At 48.8% G+C, this 14,162-nt stretch overlaps 1 protein-coding gene across 1 annotated transcript in view; it reads right to left on the bottom strand.

Moving 5' to 3' along the window:
• CUBN (cubilin) overlaps positions 1 to 14,162 on the bottom strand; it is a 1,372,460-nt gene that overhangs the window by 31,003 nt on the left and 1,327,295 nt on the right. The window contains exon 65 of the mRNA XM_086941783.1: positions 12,766 to 12,931. Within this exon, the coding sequence (XP_086797909.1) occupies positions 12,766 to 12,931 (166 nt within the window). The remainder of the gene's footprint in view (positions 1 to 12,765; positions 12,932 to 14,162) is intronic.

Genomic DNA, 14,162 nt, shown 5'->3' with positions numbered 1-14,162 from the left:
TTCAATAAATCCAGTTACATATGTATATTTCCGCAATAGTGTTATGCATTATACACGCCAAATAAAATAAACCTACTTTCTCTTGCACATGTATAAGTTGTCTCTTTACTTACTTTTATATTATTGCTTGGCCAATTCAGAGGTGTCCATAAAATGGACTCTTTGTCCTGAATTTTTATTCTGATTTTAGACCCTCTCCCCTGAATTCTGGTAGTAACTACCCATGCCAGGTGGTCACCCTAATCACAATGCCTATATGCTGGATTTTTTTAATGTGTGATTTTCTTAATTTATACGTTGCCCATGATGTGAGGTGTGAAGCTTCCCATTAGCACGTGTTTGTTGAGGCAGAAAAGAGAGCGACTGAAAAAAAAGGTTGTTGACAAAACATGTCTTAAAAAAAATGAATTTCCGGAAAATAAATAAACAAATTACAAAGCAGGAAGTTTTTAGCCGAAGACATTGAACAGACAGTTATTTACTCAAATAGCCAAATCTAAGAAACACATTTGGGAAGTATCATTTAAAATCCAAAAGCTACAGAAGTAGCTATGCAAAGCCAACAGCAATCATGTCATTTCTGGAGGAGGGAGGGGACTCCTATAAACATATTACAGCCTGCCAGAGGCATCTCTGAGTGAGGCCCACGTGGCCCAAATATTACAATGCTACATCTTGGAACCCAGGCAGATATGGAGCATGTGATAATTGCAGGCAAAACTAGCGATCAAGCACTATATACAACCAGATGATGACAAGCATGATACTAATATTAATATATGAATTCGCATCCCTTTTCTGGTTAATTTTATTATGTTGTAGTAGTTATGGAAAATACTGTGTTGGAAGTATATGTGTGGTGCCTATGAATTTAACAGAATCACATTCGGAAAGCTTAAGCAATGTAACTCGCATTGTCTAATTTTTTATAACTCTTAAGTCTTGTGTAGATCCCAAATTCTGTCCTACCCACAGACCAGAGAGTTTCCGATTTTACCCACGGCTACACCCTGGCATTAACTTTCCAGTCCACCTAAACTGTTTCCTCATTGATTTACATTTAAAGCCTTTTCCCCTGCGACTTTGTTACAGGATCGAAATTACATTTTTCTCAATCAACTAAAGAGGAAAGTGATAGCCCTAATTTTCATGTGAAAAACCTAGTTGAGAATAGAATAGAATAGAAAATAAAAAGTATGTATTGTACGATTAATTAATATCATTGCAATATTCTTTCACCCTTAACCTCAAAAGAACACCTATTGCACATGAATTCAATAGAATACAGAATGAATGAAGTGCTTATGCTCAGTAAAAAAAAGAGTAGATATGTTTGCACATGGAAGCCACCCATATTGCACATAGCTGTAGAATATGCAGAGAAAAACGTGTTTAGGCATTGGCAAATAGGACCTTAAAACATACTCTCAAATCTCATTTAAAAGAGCAACTACAACAAACAGGATATGGTCACTCTGCTACCAGTCCCAGGGCTGAGATCAGCTATTGCGAGCTCTTGTTCTTTACTCAGTCATTTGGTGGACATGTTGGCGAATTTATTAACTGGCAAGAGGACGCACTGAGGCGGTTGGTAACCTCCTCATTGCAGGATCTGATATTCAGAAGGTGGGAGCTAGGGCCAGCCAGGTTTTCCTAAATGGAAGTAGTTATTTTGCAAATGCATGTAATATGGTGTTGTATTTCGGGGGCGGCCTGGCACAGACCACATTGCTGACCGGAATCACTGCGAGCCTCCCCTACCAATGTCCCCTGAGAGGTATTACTCTTACCCACAACCAGATGAATTGTCGTCTAACGCGAGTGAGAGCGTTTGCCTTAAGTATGTCGGCCATTTTTGGGTGGATCATACATTTTGGACAGAAGAATTGCATTTGCTTCTTGCTCAGTTCTTTTTGGTCCTCTGCAATGAATACACGTTTAGCTTGCTTCTCCAACACTCTTGCCAGGCATTTGCTTGGGAGATTAGATTCCCATAAGTCATTAGCTTCAAGAGTTAGAAGCGACAGCTTGAGGTAATTGTTGATAAAATAAGAGATACACTTGGCTTGCAATGCCAGCTCTTGCCAATTAGGGTAACTTCCAGTTGGATTTGTCTTAGTGCTGTGGAAAAGGCGGTGATAGCAGTTGCACTGTGTCCTCTCCAGCCAGATGCTGAATCTGTTCCTGAATGCAGTAATTCTATAAGCCAGCTTCGGCATTCATTATCTTCCTATAACCTTGCACAGTATTGTTGTGTCTGGGGCCTTCATGTTGGTAAGCAGTTTTTGAAAAGCAGAGTTTAGAGCCTAGTCAGCAGTCTTCAGCGCTTTCAGATGAGTCTTTTTGTGCCATTTTTCATTTTTTTTTTTTAAATATATTTTTATTGGAGGAATCAGTAAAACAGTACAGTAACGACCAGCATCATATTATAACCAACGTATACAAGATATAGCCCACCGCCCCTCTTCCATAACATTGCTGTACAGCTAAGCAGCCCATATCCCTGGGGTTGGGCGGCGGATGTAGCTGGGGTCAGTAGGATGCTGGAGCTGGTCCGGATAACACACTGCCCGTCATCTGCTTTTCTAAACAAACCCCAAACCCCAAAAAGAAACCCCCCCTCAAACTTCCAGTGACTGTGAAACTCCCCCCTCCCCCCCCCCCCCCCCCACCATCAGCGCCAGGGAGCTCATCAACATAGGATCCACTGCTTGACCCACGGGGAAGGTGATAGTGCAGTCAATGCTAATGTTTAATGGGACTCGGGTCGAGTTGCTTCCTCACTTTCGGAGTCGCTGGGGGTACAATAATCCCTGAGGGCCTGCACCAGCGTCTCCCATTCTAACGCGGCCTCCTGCGCCTTCTCATTGTTCTGCCTCCAAGCCAGCTGATATCGCAGCGCGCTCTCACCCGCCGCCCATTTCAAAAGTTCACTGTGCCATCTGCTGCCCGTAGGACCAGCTCGTGCCTTCCAGTTCCTGGTCACCTCTCGCTTAGCAAGTAGGAGCCCCAGGTCAATAAATTTACTGGTGATTTTATTCCGGGGGGTATGGGGGAACCAGTGCAATAGCCCTACCGCCACATCGAATGATAAGTGCCTCCCCGTCACCTCCTCCAAAGTCGCCGCCACCTCCTGCCAGTAGGACGTCAATCCTGGACAGGCCCATAGCATGTGTAGGAGGTCCGCCTCTTGAGCCGGGCACCGAGGGCATTCCGCCGAAGCCGTGGCGAAATAACGCCTGATCTTCACCGGAGTCAAGTACGCCCTATGGAGAACATAATAGTGGACCAGTTGGAAACGGGCGCTACGTGTGCCCTTCCAGGCACGCCTCACCAGCTGGGACCAGGTCGTCTCCGGGATCTCCCTACCGATGTCCTCTTCCCAGCGGGACTTCAGTGTGGCGAGAGGGACCAACCCCTCGGCAATCAACCTGCCGTAGAGGCAAGTGACCGCCTTCACCGTGCCCGCCGACATCATTACATACTGGCACACCTGAGACAATTGAGGTTCCTCTAGCCCATTTCGCCAGTGCGCCTGGATCACTCGCACAATGGCCGAGTGCAGCAGAAAGTCGCCCCGGGGGATCCCAAAGCGGTCAATGAGATCCTGAAAGGACAGGAGCACTCCGTCCTCGTACAGGTCCCCGACGAGCTGTAAACCAGATTCCTCCCAGTCCGCCAGTCGTGACCAATCTCCTCCGTGGGGGAGGGCCGTCAGCATCCCCAATGGTATCTCAGGTGCGTATGGTGTCCGCAGGTGACCTCTGTTATGAGCCCGAGTCCAACAGAGTCGGATAGTCCGCTCCTCCATCGACAGGTCCCGTAGTACTAAACATTGTCGCAGCGCGATAAAGGAGAGGACGTGTCTGGCCATCCCCGTCCCTCTACCGTCCTCCGGGCCTCTGAACTCCCTGGCTATCTCCTGGGTATATGTCTGGAGCTGCGCTGCTAGGTAATACTTCTCAAAGTCCGGCACAGCGAGCCCTCCCTCGTCCTTCGGCCTCATCAAGGTATTGAGGGCCACCCGCCGCCGGCCTATACCCCAAAGGAACCCGACCACCATAGAACGCAAACGGCGAAACGTAGCCGGTGGGACCCAGATCGGCAGAGTCCGAAAGTAATACAATAGTCGGGGGAGCGCCACCATTTTGAGCAGAGCGATGCGTCCCGCCACGGAGAGCGGCAGCGTGGCCCAAAAGTCCATGCTACCCCGGAGTGCTCGTATGCAACGGGCAATGTTTCCATCTAGGAGGTCGGGCTGGTCGTGGTACACAAATACCCCAAGGTACTTAAAGCAGTCGGGCTCCCATCTGATCTCCTTACTTAGCGCAGGAGTGGGGACACCCCTACGCATCGGGAAGAGGCAGGTCTTAGACCAATTCACTTGGAGGCCCGAGACCTCCCCGAACTCCGTTAGCGCCAATTCCGCTCCCCGTAAGGCGTCGACCGGGTCCTCCAGGAAGAGCAACAGGTCGTCCGCATAGAGCGAGACGTAATGTGGGCCCGCTGCTGTCCATAAGCCCGTATAGTGGGCTCCCGAGCGAAGATGCATCGCTTGTGGCTCCACCGCCAGTGCAAAAAGAAGCGGGGATAGGGAGCACCCTTGCCGCGTGCCACGCTCCACCGGATATCGCGATGAAATCAAAGGGCCCGATCTAACCCTGGCCGAAGCGGAAGCGTAGAGGACCGCCGTCCACTTAATAAATCCCTCCCCGAGGCCGAATTTCCGTAGTAGCGCGAATAGGTAGTCCCACTCCAGGCTATCAAAAGCCTTCTCCAGGTCCACCGATAAAACTACCGGGGACGGGGCATCCACGAATGGTTCCCCAAGCAAGCGGAACAGCCTTCGGATGTTCATGGTCGTATTCCGCCGTGGGATGAAACCGGCTTGGTCTTCATGTACTAGGGAACTCATATGTCCTAACAGCCTCGAGGCCAAGATACTGCTCAAGATTTTGTAGTCCACCGTCAGCATTGAAAGGGGACGGTAGGACCCCGGGTCAAACGAGTCTCGGCCGGGTTTAAGGAGAGGAACCACCAGCGCCTCACACATCGAGCCAGGGAGACGACCCAACCTCTTCGCTTCCCTATAGACCACCAGTAATCGAGGGGCCAAGAGGTCAGCATAAGCTGCATAGAACTCCACCGGCAGGCCATCTAGGCCCGGGGTCTTGTTCCTCGCCATCCGTTTGATGGCCCCGCGGATCTCCCCCAAGTCGATGTCAGAACCCAGGGTTTCCGCCACGTCCTGTTCCACTGTGCGGAGTTCCAGTGGGCTAAGATAGTTATCAAGCCGGTCTGGGTCACGCGCGGAGCGACTGCGGTATAAACTTTCGTAGTAGTGCCGGAAGCAATGAAGAATCTCCGGTTGGGTGCACACCTCGGTCCCATCCGCCCTACGCATATTAGTCGTCGTTTGGGACTGGCGCGTAGGGTTGGCCAACCACGCCAGTAACGCGCTCGACCTGTCGCCCTCCGCAATAGAACGGACCGTATAGGCCTTGTAATCGAAACAGCGGAGCCGTTCGACCTCCACCGCAACCCTCTCCCTCGCCTCCACCGCTTGTGTTTGCAATTCCGGGTGTCCGGGGCGGCTAATTTCGAGCTCGCGGAGCGCTCGGTCCGCTGTGTCTAAGTCAGCCAGGATAACACGCCGCATGCCCACCTTCTTAGAGATACAGTAGCCCCTCACCACCACCTTGAAGGCGTCCCATTCGAACGCCCTAGTGCTCGCGGAGCCGCCGTTGGACGCAAAATAATCCGTGATTCTCTCCCCTAGGTCCGCCTTGAAGACACTGTCCTCGAGGATCTCGGGGCGCATCTTCCAGGTGGGTACTGCCGGCGTTCCAGGGAACCAGCGAATGTCTAGCAGGAGGGGGTTATGATCCGAAATGGTCCGCGATAAGTACTCCGATCGGACCGCTGCCGAGACTAATTCGGACGAACCAAGAAAGCCATCCAGTCTGACATGCAGCTCATGAAGGCTCGAAAAGTACGAATAATCTCTAGACGCGGGGTGATGCGCCCTCCAGATGTCCGTCAAACCCCAGCGGGTCTGCCAATCTTGGCGGCCCTTAGCCGTCCGCCGGACCGGGGAATCGGGGAGCGGGGGATGCGAACGGTCTATGTCTACATCCACTACGGAGTTAAAGTCTCCCCCCAGCAGGAGGGGACCGGCGAGAAAGTGGGCCAGCGAGCCCGATAACCTGGAAAGGAAGGCAGTCTGGTCCACATTAGGAGCATACACACAGCAAACATTCAAGTCTCTCCCTCCCAGTGTGCCTGATATGGCCACGAAACGCCCCTCTGGGTCCAACACTGTCCTCGTGACCTGGAAGGGGACTCCTGCCCTGATCCATATTAGCGCCCCCCTGGCATAAGCAGAGTACGCCGTGGAAAAGACCTGCCCTCGCCATCTACGCTGAAGCGCCGCCCCTTCCGCCTTGTTCAGATGCGTTTCCTGCAACAGCGCCATTTGCACTCCCCTACGCACTAAATAAGCATGGACCTTGTGACGCCTGGACATAGTGTGAAGCCCCCTCACGTTCCAAGTGATACACTTCAAGTTAGCAACATCAGCCATTGTCCCAGATTGTTCTTGCACAGTCTCCCCGTTCGGGTCCCCACAAAGAAAAAACATCAAGCCTCCCAGCGCTGACGGCGGCCATTTCCCCCAACCAAAACCAAACCACCCAAAAACCAACAAAGCCCCCCCCAACCACCCCAGAACAGGACCCAAATAGCACCATCTAGATCCCATCCAAACCTCTACAGAGAACAACCCCAAAATCCCCACTAGTCCTACGGTCGCCACCGTAGGAAGGCCTTATGGGCCAGGTGCGGGCTGAGCGGAGGCAGTGGGCCCTCGTCGCCCAGGCTACCAGGACTATATTAAGCCCCCCCCCTGTGTCAAAATCTTCCGGGGCAATAGCAGGAGCCCCCCAACACTCCCTCCTCCGTTGTCAGCAATAAAGAACGGCAACCTCCTCCCCCCTGCCGGGCCCCCACCCAAAACAAGGCAGCCCATCCCGTTACCCTTGTCCGTCCAAAAGGTCCTCCACCGATTTCGGTGTGATCACCGGTGTGTGGGTACTGTCTGCCACTGAGTCTTCCGAGTCCGATGGTGCCCCCTGAGCACCCGGGTTTTCTTCCTCCTCCTCGATGCCCTCGCCTCTTGCTCCCGACAGTTCCGATAGAACTTCCAACACTCCCCTCCGCTCAGATGGTGTCTCCGATGTCGAGGGCCCTCCAGTGCGGCCTCGGCGGTTCCTGACCCTTTTAGATCGCCTCCTCTGTTCCGGCTCCTCCGCCTGATGGATCGAGGCGCTATAACCATCCTTCCCCGTCCGGTATAGTTCGAGCCAGTCACAGACCTCCTCTGGGGTGTCGAAGAACTGGGTTTTGTCGTCGACAATGACTCGGAGCCTTGCGGGAAACAGGAGTGAATATTGGATACCCTCACTCCTGAGTTCACGCTTAACCGCCAGGAAGGAGAACCGCTTGCGCTGCGTCTCGTAGGTATAGTCAGGGAAGATATTCACCTGACTGTTTGCAACCTGGAACGGGCCATTGTGTCTGGCGGCATTTAGGATCAGGTCTCTGTCCCGGAAATGTAGCAACCGCGCCACCACTGGCCTTGGAGCTCGTCCCTGCTGTGGGGGCCGCGCTGGAACTCTGTGGGCCCGTTCTAGAGTGTAAAAGGAGGACAGGCCCTCCGGGACCACCGTGTCTCGGAGCCAGGTCTCCAAGTATCGCACCATATCGCCTTCCTCAATCTTTTCCGGCAGGCCCACCACCCGAATGTTATTCCTCCTGTTTCGGCCTTCCACATCCTCCGCCCTCCGTTCGAGGGTCTCGATTCGGGACATGGCATCCTTTATCGTCGCAGCCAGGGTCCTCTGCGCCAGTTCGATAGTCTTCACCGTGCTCTCCACCTCCTTGACCCGGTCCGAGAGTTTGTCATGGTCCGCCCTAAGGAGGCCCAGGCCAGTCGCCACCTGGGCAATGTCCAGTTGTAGGGCCGACCGAGTTGCCTCTATCGCTTCCAGTACACGGTCGAATTGTTGCTGGAGTGGTGCGCTACCAGGTCGTTTAGGATCTCCATGCTCTTCCTTGTCCTGGGCCTCAGTGTCTGAGGTGGTCTGGTTGGATCCCTTGGCTCCTTTAGGTTTCCCCATGCTGCCAGGGGCTCTCCGCGGAGGTCCCGGAGCAGGCGTCTCCGTGTACAAGTGTCCAGCACGACCTTCCCGGGGGTTCGTTCTCCAGCCTGGTACGGGCGATCTCCTTCTCCAGAGCCTGTGGAGACTCCGCCGTTTCGGCTCACGCCACCGCCACGGCGTTCGAGGGCACCGATAAGGGGGCGGAGACACCCGTCGCCGAGTCGGGCAGGCCCGTTCACCCACTATAGCTCCGGGGCAAGGGCCACCAACTCCCCCGGTTGACCCGTGGCGCCAGATTGTCGCATCATCCATGTAGTTGGGCCGGCCAGGAACTCGTAGCTAGTTGCGGAGTCGCGGCGCAGACCACCGCCTGGAACTGAGGGCACCCGCGCCCGGTGCCTTCTAGCGCGTGGGCATCCGCCCGGTCGTCTAACCGAGTATGATCCCGTTGTAAATGGTCCGGACCAACCACTGTCCAACGTCTAAAACAACTGAGGATGGTGAAGTCGGGTGCCAGGCGACATCCGCGAGACCTCCTCAACTCCGTAGTGTCGATCAAGGGGACAAAGGGGTCCGGGCGCCATGTTGGGTCGCTCTCCGCAACTCCGCAAATTTCGGCACTTCCTCGAAGCCACCTCCGTCTAAACTCCACCAGGGCCCCCGGCAGGGTGTCGTCGCCTCGCTCAACCGAATGCGGGGTCTGGGGCGCCCCTCAGCCTCCGATGTTCAGGATAATTTCGGGCTCAGTCCCGGAGCCGAGCTCTCAGGCGACCATCGCCATCGGCGCCCAAGCCACGCCCCTGTGCATTTTTCATGTATCCATATTCCTAGATATTTATAGGAAGTTTCCCTTTCCAATCCATTTTTCCAGGAACTAGTCACCCTTTTTACTCAACTTCTGACCAAACTATAACCTTGGATTTAGAGCTGTTGATTTTAATGCTGTTGGTATTGTGGAAGGTGGCGAGTACTTCTGCTGATCTTTGGAGCCCAATGGATGTTTGACCTAATATCATGGGGTCGTCAGAGTATTGCAGGGCATGGATCTTAGTGCTTACTAGCTTTAAAGGAAACATATCGCCATGGTTTGAGTTAAATCGGATAGGTATAAATTAGACAGTGGAGGGGCTAAAACCCAGACTTGTTTTAGGTCTATATTGGGTTGCAATTCTTACTGAGAGGACCCATCTTGTTGAAAGTTTGACTTGGACACGTGTCTGTGTAGAGACATTCTTGCTGATAGCAGGCAGCCAGGGATGCTCCAGTTGGCCAATTTTGCTCAGAGCCTGCTCTATCCACGTCATCAATGGCTGATGCAAAGGAGATAAAAGTGTCATATAGAGAATGTCCTGTGGTCAACAACTGGGACTGTGATGGCCTATAGGTTGGAAGCACAGTATTCACAAGAATGATGAGGTTTGCAAGGTAAAACTTTGAATACCGTTAAAAGTAACACATATGTTCCAATATAGGGTCTTCCACTCTTAGGAAGCATCCAAGAATAGGTTTAAAACAATGTTGGGTTTGTAATAGGTCATTCTATTAGACTGAAGGAAGTCAGTTTGTTTCTTCTTCGACTTTGAGCTGTGGCTTGAATGTCTATGCGTGGGCGATGTGCCTTTAACAGGCACACGATGACTGTCATTTTTTTTTAAAGTCTGTACACCTCACACCTGAGTCAATATACAGTGATGAAATTACAGCTTAAGGAGTGTATTTGTGATTAGTTGTTAAAGGTCAGGTAATGGTATAGTAATTTAATAGTTCATGTTCATAATATATAATATTTCAAGATAAAAAATTACTAATGTTAGACAAGCTTCATGATACAATATAAATTGATCTGTTGGTCAACAATAATGTCACATTTCACTAACAAATAGTAAATATTTCAAAAAGACAAATATTATATGACATTAGTGTTAATATTGCAGTTTGGTTTCTTAAAATCCCTAAGCCCTATTTACAAAGGTAAAGTTAGACCAAGATTTAAGTTTAGACCAAAAGTCTACTTTTCGATATTCACAAAGGTAAGTTACGAGTAGTATCTTTAAGACTGAGGAGTTTCCACACTCGGGGAGGAGTTTCCACACTCTGGTGCAGTTCCATACTCAGGGTGGAATCTCCATACTCAGGGTGGAATTTCCACCCTAATTCCACCCGAAGTATGGAGATTCAACCCCAAGTGCAAAAACTTCGTCCCGAATGGGAAAGTTCACAGTTATAAAGATACTACTTAAAACTTAGCTCTGTAAACACTGAAAAGTAGTAAAGTTAGACTTTTGGTTTGAACTTATAATTACCTTTGTGAATGTAGCTCCTTGTTTCTATCACACTGCAGCATCAAGTGGTCAAATGTGCCTTTTCAGGTGATTTTAAACTTTATGGAAGGGATCAAGGCTTGCTGTGCAATTATGTGTGTCAAAATGTCTTTCAGATGTTTTCTCTATTCACGCTCCATGAGTACAATAACATTGTCACTAAAGTTACTGTTTAAACATAGCAACTTCTTGCAACCAAACAAATTATTACATAGAACTAATTAATAAAATAGGCAGTCATTTGCTGGACGTTGCTCTCTAGAATGCTAAATGTAAACGATTGCTAATTCTGATAATCACTTGAAAATGCCTAATTATATTCCATTCTTCACAGGAACGCTTTCCAGTTCATCTAGAGGGATAGAGCAGTAACTGTCCTAAATCCAGCACCACTGCCCTACCCTGCAGTGAAACAGGTCATGTTGCAACCTTTTCTTGTTATTAAAGGCGAAAACAGGAGTTGTTAAAAATTTGCCCTTCAAAATCTTACCGCCACAACGACAGTGCTTATGCCTTTCATTGACTTGCTGCTTATTTACATATCCACATTTCTCCTAGAGTACCTGCGTCTGTAACCTAAGGATCACATTTGTAATTGTGGACAGGGCTGTGTTGCTATCTAACAGCTGGTCATGTGTATTTGTCTAAGACATCAAAAAGGACAAAGAACACTGCTGTGTACAGGGTGTCAGGGTTGAGGCGTGCCTTACACTTTAAAGAGGCAAATGATATCCTCAGGGTGCCAGACTTGAAGGATGCTTTGGATTTTAGGACACATAACCAAGTAATGAATGGAATGCCTGAATTCAGCTCAACCACTGGCAATCACTCCGGCTGCATTCACAAACCTCACATTTTCGCACAATATGGCACTCAACAGAAACCAGGCATATGGAAATAAATCTTAGACCAGCTCTGACAGGAAGATTTCAGGCCAAAATGCTAGTCCAGGGCCCCTCCAAACTGTAACACAAGCAACCTGAGACCGGTATTCGCCTAAAAATTATTGGAAGGACATTCCATTCCATGGATGCCAGAGTGGAAGACTGCTTTGAATTTCTTGCGAGACAAAAGTTATCTTCTGGGTGCTAGAGTTGAAGGACGCTTTGTATTTTTTGGAGACTGATTGCACCTTCTGTGTCTCATAATTCAAGTATGCTTTGCGATTTTGGAAGGAAAATCATGTCCTTTGGTCGCCAGAGTGACAGAGATAAGGGATGTTTTGAATTTTTAAAAGATAGTTGTACTGGATCAAGCAATGCTATATGGCATTACAAGAAATAAAAAACAATGTATGTTAGCAATAACATGCCTCTTCTTGAGCAATGGTTTTTAGGTATAATGTGTCTCACATTAATAATAATACAAGAAAGAATCATATTTGTGCCCCCTCTCCATCATGAGATCCACCATCCACATACAATAAGTCCCATTGCAAACAATCCTATGCCTTTTCCCAGTACTCTGTTGGTTTCTAACTAGGGGCCTCATTAGAATGGCGGACGGACCTGCGTCCGTCCGCCACCCCCCGAGGTGGAGGGACCGTCCGCAAGGGCAGCGGCGTCCCTCCATGCCAATTAGGATGTGACCGCCAACCTGGCGGTCACATCCTGTATCCTTAACATTGCGGCGGGTGCTGCTTCAAGCAGCACCCGCCGCAATGTTAAAAATGCATGCATTGCATTTGTATGCACAAAGCGGCAGGCACTGCGCAGTGCCTGCCGCTTTGTTCATGCAAATGCAGGAGGGTACCATAGGTACCTCCCCATGTGCACCCCCACCCCCCCTTCACCCTGGGGGCCCGCAAGGGCCCCCCAGAAGCAAAGGTCCACATGCTTTTCCACGGCGGAAAAACCGCAGCGGAAAAGCATGTTTACACATGCTTCCTAATTTGGCTGACGTGTCTTGCAGACACAGCCACCAAATAGCCCTCCAAAACCCGCGGATCAGCGGCGGACGGACCTGCCGTTCGCCGCTGTTCCCACCGCAATCCCACCGCCATCCTAATCTGGCGATGGGTGTTTTCTGTGGCCACGGCGGTGAATCCGCATCCTCCGGGCTGGCGGTGGCTTCCGCCGGCCCGGAGGATGCGGATTAACCGCCATCCTAATGAGGCCCTGATTTGCACATTACCCATATCCAGTTATACATACAGTTGCATAGAGTTAGCCAGCCCTTCCCTTTCAATTACTGCAATATACAATTTCAGTGAATGTTTCGATTGCAGCCATGGGTTAAAATGTCATTAAAAATAAAAGGTAAATATGGGTCTTTGGCAATCTTACCAGTTGGAGAGGAAGTCCAAGTGATCTCATATCCACTTCCGGCTAAAAGAATATCACTTACAAACCGTAAGTGCAGTACGTTGTTATCTGGAAATATTGGGCTGGGTACAGTGCTCCCGCAATATTTACCAAGCAATGGTGAACTGGTATCACTGCCATTTTTTACCTGAGGACATAAGAACAAACAAATGTCAGTTGACTGATTCTATTTATTATAGTCCAGGTGAGAACCAGGGGACAACTCAGTATATTTTCATGCTACCTCTTGTTTGAATGCTCAATATATTTGAATTAAATTTTTTAGTTAATTAGTCTAATTCTTGTAGTTATTATGATTTGAAGCACCTTCAAATATCAATCGTTTTTCTTTTAATAGTTAACATTCAGTTAAAATATAAGTATTGGTAATTGTTCTTGTTCTGCTCGGAGCTGCCACCTCTTTTTAATAATTGTATTGGAACATAATTTATGGAAAACAAATCATGTAATTTAAAAGATTTTACTGTGATGTCCCTCTGTGTGGTGAATTGCCTGAGGTTAAAAAAACTAATACGGGGGAGTGAGAAGAAATGATAAAAGGCCATTGCACACTCTCCCAATAGTGCACTTGTCCACACAATGTGCGGTCGTCCTAAAAGCAGTGCCAGATACTTTCTAGGAACTCTTGGGATGGATTCATGTGAATTGTCATCCTGATTCAACACATTTTGAGTAGAATTAAAAGTACACTGAGGTTAAAAGTAGCCAAAATCACACTGAAGATGCAAGAAGCCCAGGTGCAGCCAGATTACACAACTGTGGTGAATGTCTCCAAATCCACAGAGATAAATCGCCATCTCCAATATACAATCCCAGAATTGTATGCTAGAAACAGTAAGGGGAGTTGGTACATAATGGTGATGTGTGTTTCAGCCACACATTTATCTGAAGGAGAGAACTACATCCAAAGACAGAGCTCTACATATGAAGTATGGCTACCAATCTGTAGAGTGAGAGTAATGGCATTTGATTCTGCAATAGTGTACTTGAGGTATATATAGTTCTTCTTTCAAACTCTGCTCTGATTAATGCCAATCATAACCTATTCATTTCCTATACATATTTCAGTTAAAGAAGATAATTCACTGTTAGGGATTCCAGCAGTGCAGTTAATTTTTTCTCCAAAATAAAACACTAAGCAATGTTGACAGAATAATGCTTTTAGTAATCTAGCACACATTTTGTATTGAATTAAAATCTAATCTCATTTGAAAAATATATCTACCGCTGACAAACAGAATGGTAATGGGGTGATGATGATGATGGCAGCAGCAAAGGATCACTGACACAGTATTGTGGTAAACAATATTGTTGAAAAAAATATCAAGTCAAAAATATTGTTTACCACAATATTGTGA

This window comes from Lissotriton vulgaris, chromosome 10 (genome assembly GCF_964263255.1).
Source record: "Lissotriton vulgaris chromosome 10, aLisVul1.2, whole genome shotgun sequence".
NCBI classification, from domain to species: domain Eukaryota; kingdom Metazoa; phylum Chordata; class Amphibia; order Caudata; family Salamandridae; genus Lissotriton; species Lissotriton vulgaris.
This window is presented reverse-complemented; position numbering and strand designations above follow the sequence as displayed.